Source organism: Laetiporus sulphureus (assembly GCF_001632365.1).
Source record: "Laetiporus sulphureus 93-53 unplaced genomic scaffold LAESUscaffold_146, whole genome shotgun sequence".
NCBI classification, from domain to species: domain Eukaryota; kingdom Fungi; phylum Basidiomycota; class Agaricomycetes; order Polyporales; family Laetiporaceae; genus Laetiporus; species Laetiporus sulphureus.
This window is the reverse complement of record NW_024468655.1, coordinates 1-8,189: the sequence shown is the minus strand read 5'-3', so window position 1 is coordinate 8,189 and position 8,189 is coordinate 1. Positions and strand designations below refer to the sequence as shown.

General features: G+C 54.4%; 3 protein-coding genes across 3 annotated transcripts; 1 reads left to right on the top strand and 2 right to left on the bottom strand.

Moving 5' to 3' along the window:
* Positions 1 to 1,892: 1,892 nt before the first annotated feature.
* On the bottom strand, positions 1,893 to 3,460 carry LAESUDRAFT_733036 (alpha/beta-hydrolase). The gene is made up of 8 exons (XM_040910372.1): positions 3,065 to 3,460; positions 2,900 to 3,003; positions 2,679 to 2,843; positions 2,583 to 2,628; positions 2,384 to 2,522; positions 2,232 to 2,324; positions 1,945 to 2,175; positions 1,893 to 1,924 (listed from the first exon to the last, which is right to left on the bottom strand). The coding sequence occupies exons 1-7, from the start codon at positions 3,209 to 3,211 to the stop codon at positions 1,949 to 1,951; spliced, it is 921 nt and encodes a 306-aa protein (XP_040757369.1). The 5' UTR covers positions 3,212 to 3,460; the 3' UTR covers positions 1,893 to 1,924; positions 1,945 to 1,948.
* On the top strand, positions 3,454 to 5,270 carry LAESUDRAFT_733035 (uncharacterized protein). The gene is given in 8 exon segments (XM_040910371.1): positions 3,454 to 3,587; positions 3,600 to 3,601; positions 3,648 to 3,722; positions 3,840 to 3,902; positions 3,915 to 3,921; positions 3,975 to 4,266; positions 4,331 to 4,957; positions 5,010 to 5,270. The coding sequence occupies 8 exon segments, from the start codon at positions 3,532 to 3,534 to the stop codon at positions 5,082 to 5,084; spliced, it is 1,197 nt and encodes a 398-aa protein (XP_040757368.1). The 5' UTR covers positions 3,454 to 3,531; the 3' UTR covers positions 5,085 to 5,270.
* On the bottom strand, positions 5,223 to 8,144 carry LAESUDRAFT_816895 (uncharacterized protein; the record flags this gene model as incomplete). Its single annotated transcript, XM_040914823.1, has 7 exons — positions 5,223 to 5,679; positions 5,751 to 5,828; positions 5,893 to 7,479; positions 7,536 to 7,622; positions 7,681 to 7,826; positions 7,884 to 7,993; positions 8,047 to 8,144. 7 exons carry the CDS (start codon positions 8,142 to 8,144, stop codon positions 5,470 to 5,472), a joined length of 2,316 nt encoding a protein of 771 aa, XP_040757367.1. The 3' UTR covers positions 5,223 to 5,469.
* Positions 8,145 to 8,189: the final 45 nt, after the last annotated feature.

The following is an 8,189-nucleotide window of genomic DNA, read 5'->3' as shown; positions in this document are numbered from 1 at the left end:
CAAGGACACTATCGTCCTCGTCCCTGCTCGACTTGCGGCGATGCATGTGTACAACAGCTGTTTGGACGATTCTAGGGCTGGACATATCCTAAGAAGGCGACCAATGCTATCAATTGGGTGATGGATCAGAAAGTGTACTGCCAGCACCGAGCGTAAGCCAGTCGACGATTGGGAGCACGATTATTCCACCGCCAGCACTCAACCAGCCGATCCGGTTGTAATGACAGAAAAAGATACAAAGCCTAGTCGTCCACAAGCATCATCGAGATGAATTGTCCAATGCTGCAGTTTGGTGGTGGAAGTGAAGCCAAAAGTGGTGAACTGTACTATGTAAGGATACTCAGCAGGTGCTTCGTATGGCGCACGGAGGGGTTTGTAGACGTGCTCTAAGGCTGCCGTTACAGAGATCAACTATCATAGCGATGATACATTGAGCATTTGTATCAGCGTGTACGTATTCTGCTAGCCATCAAGGTTTGGCCCCTCTCGAACAATGCCTCCCTAACTAAAAGCCAATCCATCCACGCCATTTCCCCCTTCCCCATGAGCTTCTTGCGTATGAGCTCGAGATATTCGGAATCCTGCATGATGATGGCGTCGCTAAGGTCATTCAGCTTGCCCTCATCATCTATGCCTGCATCAAGAAAAGCCTTCGTGTATCGCCTCCTTGAGCGTCGGAGGTGACGAAGAAAGGTGGAGATGACGTCGGGACCGTTTGCTGAACTTGCAATCTCGAGGGATCCCTTGGTGTTCTGCTGACTGTAGCACATATGTCGCACCATCAATGCATCCCACATTGTGTCCCTGTGATCTTGATCAAGGTCCGCAAGCTCCACTTTGCCATATCTCCGCTTCGTCTCAATACGGGTAGTCATCCACTTGAAGAACACCCTCCATCCCACCGGCCCATATGCTGTGAAAACATGCATGTCTTGTGTTTTCCTGCAACCAAATGCCATCAAGTAATCCCCAACGAACTCGAACTCGGATGCAAGATTCAGTTCGTTTCGGATGAACGATTTGACTGGGTCGTCTATGATGACCATCGCTCGGCCATAAGCTATGTCCGGGAGTGTCACAACAGAATCGGTCAGTGTAAGGACACACAAGATAGGTGAGTGCCACGCACTAGATGAATACCACGCTTTCCGCTTATCCTTCCGCATCTGCTGTTCACGCTCGGCACCGAGAGTGTCGGTATGATGATCCTAAGGTACGTCGAGACAGTGAACTGGGCATCAAGAAAGTGCAGGTACCTCTCGTAGTTTGGCAGTTGTCATTAACTGACCCATGATGCATGAGTATTGAGTACTGAGTCCTGGGGCGCTGCGGCTGATAGTGGTCTGCGATATCGCGATGACCGTACACGTACACGTGACGAGGAAGCTCAAGATCTTGGCCACAACGCACTTGATGGCTCGCCTGTACTCTGCTCTGACTCGTATCCTGCTCTCTCTGACTCGTATCCTGCTCTGCTTTAACCCTTTTCCTGCTCTGAGCGGCACTCGCTATTTCAAAGTCGAAGGACGATCTTAACAAAATATTGAACCACGAGCAGGGCTTTGTCGCATGCATGCACCGCCTGTGCCGAGAGCAGTACGTGCTTGTCCCTCGAATACCCGAGTTTGTCTAACCTTCGTCTGCTCTCGTCCCAGATTTGCCCAGTCTGTTGCGGAAAAACCACCGCAGGAGCCGTTGACACCAGAGTTGGAGGCGCTAAAGATGGAGCGTGATACTTGGGCACTGGTGCAGGTACTGATGTTGTGAGTACCGCCTGGTTTGTTTCTGATGTCCGTCGTCTCTTGCACGGTGCATAGGGTGGGATGCCATGTGTAGTGTCCCGGACCGAGTAGCGGATGAGTCACGTTCAATTACATCTATTGTGGGCACTCTTTGAAAGACCCAACACAGATACACATGCATTTCGATCAATTGTACAGTTCGCGATCTACAATTTAGCCTTCGTCACCCCTTGAATCCAAGCCGCCAACTCGCAATTGACCTCGTCTGGAGCCTCGAGCTGCACCCAATGCCCTAAATCAAACTCCTTCACAGTCAAGTCCGGACAAAACTCTTTCATACGCGCCAGCGCCAGCGCCGGCACGCAGACGTAGTCGCGATTTGCCGCGCCGAAGAACACCGGCTGCGTGATAGTCTGCCTCGACTCTGATATCTCTGTCACAAGTATCAGATCTAAAGCGGCGTGAAGTTAAAAGAATAGCAGAGCATACGCTTGTCGTCTGAGTCCGTGATACCGTCGAGCATGATCCGGTACCAGTTGAAGGCTCCTTTAAGACCACCGGAAAGGATGGCGGTCGAGATGGCTTTCTTGTCCTGTTTTAAAGGCCATCAGTGTGCAATGACCATAGAGGGAGATTAGAACTTGCAGTTTCGGTCAGGTAGGATGGAGATGGAGCAATATCTCCGCTTAACAGGTGTGCTTTGATACCGCCTCGAGGGCACAGGTGCGTGCGCCAGATGGTGGGGTCGGACGGGTATGAGAGCGTCAAAAACGACTCCCACTGTGCAGAGAGATTAGTCGATCAGTCGAGATTTGAAACTGTGACAGTCAAACCGCATACATGGTCTTTGATTATCTGGTCTGCTTCTTCATCCCTCACAAAGAACCTGTACACGATTGGATGAGGAGCGTCCTCAGAAGACTTGCCGCTACGTACTCCCAGTATCCGTACGCTTCATATCCTAAGATTTGTTTAGTGATGGCCAAGGCAGCCTCGTAGTCGAAGGGGACGGAAGGGGGCATGTATCCAACAGCCAGGAACGCGAACGCGATGAAGCGTTCGGGGAAATAATTCGCGAGACGCGACACCAAGGCACACCCCCTGCACCCATTCCAGAAAACGTGAGTCCAACGGTATTCTAACAGGGCACGTCGTACCAGTCGTGTCCGATCGCGATAGCCTTCTCGACATCCTCGGCATCGAGGATGTCAATGATATCCTTACTCATCTCGCTCTGCTTGTAGAGCAATGGATCCAGCGGCTCCAGAGCCAAGCAGATCAGGCGCGATGATACCGTATCCTTCCTTGGCGAAGAATTGAACCTGAAGGTGCCAGTCGTATGCAGTGGAGGGGAAGCCATGAAGCAGGAGCAAAGTTAGACTAGAAGGCTGTCCAGTCGAGACAAAGTAGCTGTAGTTGATGCCGCGGCGCGTTTTGAGTTGCTTCAACGAGGTGGGATCCATCGCCATGTCGGTGCGCTGCTAGCAGACAGCAATGTACAGTATGGTCGGGGAATCATGCATATATACTAAGACGGCCGCTCCGCCGATGCCGTTCAACCTTGTTTCAGCCTTGCTATCATAGTAACGGCGAGTAAGGATCTCCGGGAGCCCGCGCAAGTTAAAGGATTGCCTTGTCTGCCCACGAGAGATTGGCGGCGAGCATGATCACAGGTGCAAAGTGGTTGATGCGATCAGAATCGCGGGTTGACTACTGCCACACGCATTGCGCAAGTCCTTTCTTCCTTCAGCAGTGCACCTGGCCGCGCAGGATAACCAGATCGATACAAATGGCTTCTCACCTTAAAGACGTCCTGCTCGTTGGTTTCGGCGCGGTAGGTGCAATATGTAACCAGCACTCGTTATCTGCTTTCCCAGTCATCTGAGCCCTCCTGTGGTAGCACAGATTCCTTAATTTTGAAGAGAAGTGGCGTTGCTCGGGTCACTGCCGTAGCAAGGAGTAATTACGATGCCGTTAACGGTCCGTATCGTCATCTTGTACAATGTGATCTCGGAGGCGGCCCTGACGTGAGACCAACGCGAAGCTCACGGGTTATACATCAAGAGCCGCAAGTATGGCGAGCTCCAGGGCTGGAAGCTCACGGGTTATACATCAAGAGCCGCAAGTATGGCGAGCTCCAGGGCTGGAAGCCAGATAGGCGTACGTGTACCATCCTCCGTTCTGTCGGAAGTCACCCCGCATTAACCGATCAATTACTGAAACAGTTTTCCCGTCTGTCGCGCAAGCCCTCGACCGCCCATACTCTTATGTCGTTATCACGACAAAGGCGATCCCTGAGCTCATACGCACCTCGACCCTTTTGGAACCTCTGCTGCAGCCCGAGTATGCCGACAAGTATCCGCAGCCGACATATGTTCTGATGCAGAATGGCCTCAATGTCGAGGTCGATCTGTACCATGCGCTGAAGAAGCTTAATGCCTCCGAAGAGCCCAGGATCATCAGCACTGCTGTTTGGATCGGCACGGGCATGCTGAACAGCAACACCGTCGAACATTCTGAATTTGTTAGTTTTTTTGACCCACCTACGGCTCTCAATATTCATATACTGATCGCTTGCTTCGCCTTAGGATCGCGTATCGCTAGGCATGTACCGCCCCACCACGACTAACACCGAAAACACGCCCGAAGAAACTGCCATTCTCGAAGACTTCGCACACATCCTCGCAGCGGGCGGTACCGAGACGACCGTCGTCCCCGAAATCCAACGCGTCAGATATTCCAAAAACTTTTGGAACGCCTGCCTCGGTATCACAGCCGCCCTCACGCGCTTTCCGCTCACCGCAGTCTTCCGCCCACCACACCTCGCGCCCGGCGCCTCGCAGACCGCTCCTCCCCCTCCCGAGCCAAGTAGCCCATCCCAAGAGCCGCAGACGCCCTCGGCTCTCGCCACCGCCGACATCCCCAGCGCGTCCCCCGCCATCAGCGCATACGCCATCCCGCTCTTGTACGACGCGATGAACGAGGTGTATGCGCTTGGCACGGTGCTCTTCCCGCCGTCCGAGTCCGGGTCTCCTGGGATCGACCCGGACATCGTCCACAAGACGCTCGTGAACACGTCGCGGCTGCACGCGCGTCCCGAGGCGAACCATCGCGCGAGCACGCTCGTGGACGTCGAGAATGGCCGCCCGACGGAGGTGGAAGTCATTCTCGGTGAACTGGTGAGAATGGGCCGCCGGGAGGGCGTGCCGATGCCGGTGAGTATCTTTAGCTTCTATGGGTAGGAGTGTACCTGATTGTCTTCTGTAGAGGATTGAGACGTTCTATGCGTTAATGTTGATCATTCAAAACCAACTCCTGCAGCAAAAGAAGGCATCCTTGTGAACGTATAATACGAATGTAGCTCTGCATTATGGTTGGAACTTATACGCTTTTTGATTACTTGTCCTCCTGTGTAGCCGGGGTCAATGCTTTTTGCTCATCGGTCTGTCTGTGAAGGGCGTATGCATGGACCACTTTGTTCGTTCATTGTCCCCTTGTTATACAAGGCAAGCGAAAAGCAACGTCAGCGAGCCACTAGTAGCCGCGAACTTCGAGTTCCTCCCAGTACTACTACTAAGTACAAACTACTAACACAAAATCTCGCACATCACACACGGGCACAAAGAACTACCTACTAATACACGCGGCACACACGACAAATCCCAAGCACCGAAGCAACAAAGACATCACACAACACACATCAAAACTACCACGCGCATCAATCTATCTAGGGATTAATAGCAACAATGACGGGGCCATCCATTTCGGGACGGGGCGGGCGGGGGCGAATCATCGCGTTGACCTGCCTCCGCGCAAAGTTTACTCTCCGCTCGAGATTCCGCAGCTTTCTGCTGCGCTCCCTTTCCTCAGTCCGGATCTCCTCCCTCTCTCGCCTGTTCTCCTCCTTCAGGAACTTGCGTAGGCCAGCGGGGTCCCCCTGCAACAAACGAACATGACGCGCGTCAGCATGCGCAGCCGAGAACAGGATCGCAGAAGGGGGGACATTACCCGGAAGCGTTCGAACGGGTCATCTTTTATGTCACAGACTTTTTTTGCCAGCTCGATGATTTCCCGAGTGTCCTCGGCCTGCATATGCGGGATGCATTTGTGAGAAAATGTACATCGAATCAGCTGGATGGACGCAACGTACATCAAGCACGTGGCCGGGCCTCAACATGTACGAAGGAACCCTGACATGGAGGGGAACGGTCCTTTTGCGCTTGGGTCTCCGAATGTTCCCATCTGCATTGTTGTGTGCCGTTGGATTCGGAGCGGCTTGGGAGGGACCTGGGGCAACGGGACTCGCTTGGCTCGAACTCGCGACGTTGGGAGCAGCAGTGCTCGGACCTGCGAGAACAGGGCTCGCCTGCCTTGGTTGAGCACTGTTACGACCAGCCGCGCTCGTGCTGGCTATACCTTGCGCTGCGTGACCGGTGCTAGAGCTCGCTTGCCTCGAACTTGTGGCGCTGGGTGCAGCAGTGCTCGGAACTGTATGAACGGGGTTCGCTTGCCTCGATTTGACTCTGCGACGACCGGCTGCTCTCGAGCTAGATGCACGGGAAGTTGCGGTACCCGTGCTAGGGCTCGCCTGTCGTGACTGTTGCACCGCAGCTGCTTGCTCTTCTGGACGCTTTGTTCGTCGGCGCCGCGCTGCTCGGTGAGATAGTCTGCCTGCATCTGGATCTTGTGGAGGCGCAGATATCACCGCGCTCGACGCATGCGAAGTTGCTGGCTGTTGGTTGGGGCTACGCCTGCTTACATCTGGCTCTTGTGGAGAAACAGATACCACCGCGCTCGACGTATGCGAAGCCGCTGGCTGTGGGCTGGGGCCATGTCTGCTTGCATCTAGTTCTTGTGAAGGCACAGGTGCCGTCACGACCGACGCATGCGAAGCTGCTGGTTGTGGGCTGAGGCTACGTCTGCTTGCACCTGGCTCTTGTGGAGGCGCAGCTGCCGTCGTGCTCGGCGCATGCGAAGTTGCCGGTTGCTGGCTAGGACTGCGTCTGCTCGTATCTGGCGCTTGTAGGGATGCAGATACCTCCGCGCTCGTCGCATGCGAAAGGCCAGATCTGCTTGCGCCAAGCTCTTGGGGAGCAACAAAAGTCATCGCGCTCGGCGCATGCGAAGTTGCTGGCTGTGGGCTGGGGCTGCGTCTGCTCATATCTGGCTCTTGTGGAGGCGCAGCTGCTGTCGCGCTCGTCACGCTTGACGCATGCGAAGTTGCTGGCTGTGGGCTGGGGCTACGTCTGCTTACATCTGGCTCTTGTGGAGACGCAGATACCACCGCGCTTGATGCATGCGAGGTTGCTGGCTGTGTGCTGGGGCTACGCCTGCTTGCACCTGGCTCTTGGGGAGCAGCAGAAGCCGTCGCGCTCGACGCATGCGAAGTTGCTGGCTGTGGACTGGGGCTACGTCTGTTTGCAGCTGGCTCTTGTGGGGGCGCAGGTACCGTCGTGCTCGACGACTGCGAAGGTGCTGGCTGTTGGCTGGGGCTACGTCTGCTTGGGCCTGGCTCTTGTAGAAGCACAGGTGCCATCATGTTCGACGCGTTCGAAGTTGCTGGCTCTTGGCAAAAACTCCATCCGCTCACGTCTGACTCTTGTGGAGCTGCGGGTGCCATCGCGGCAGACACGTCGGGTAGGTCCCATTGACGTGCAATGGAGGGGAGATATTCGTCGATGGGTGCCACCGCTACTACCGCCGAGGTCGCGTTCGCCTTGTTTAAAGACGTCGGTTGCTATGTAATGGAGGCTACATCAGTTCACCTGTCTTGCAGTCCTACCCATCACGTACCTCTGTCCTGACTTGCGATGCTGCTTTAATGTCCTGTGATGGACGCGCTAGCACAGTCACGTGCGGCATGTGTGAATATATGAATTCCTGAGCAGTGGAGATTAGATGAGTTGCGCTGACATGCACCGGTTTGCGCTTCACGTACCTCCATCCTGGCGTGCGGCGGTGACGAGCCGGCACGAACATGAGTGGGCGAGCGTTTGGGACGTTTGGCTATCCGCCTTGATGACGTTGCTCGAGATTCATGTTGCTCAGGGTCGACGTTGATGTCGAAGTCATTCTTCAGAACATCTAAAGGATCGCGACTGTCAATGATTACGTGGTAATGTGAATGCAGTATGCACGTACCGCGTGGCCGATAATGTATTTTGATGGTGTGGTATGGGCAACTGTCGAGGAAAGCAAATGACCAGACTTCGTCGAAGTTGGTGATGGGAGCTCGGATCCGATCACCGAGGCTACGCGAACTAGTCAACAAGGGCAAGCGACTTAGCTAGGGATCGGCACATACTTCACGCGGTGGAGCTTGGCTTTATCACTATTGGCAGGGACGCTACGACGGTTGAAGTCCTCAGCGAGCTGCTTGTTGTACCATCGCAACGGTTCCATTTCCTCAATTTCAGGATTTTCTGTACGTTCATGAGTCCCTTGTTC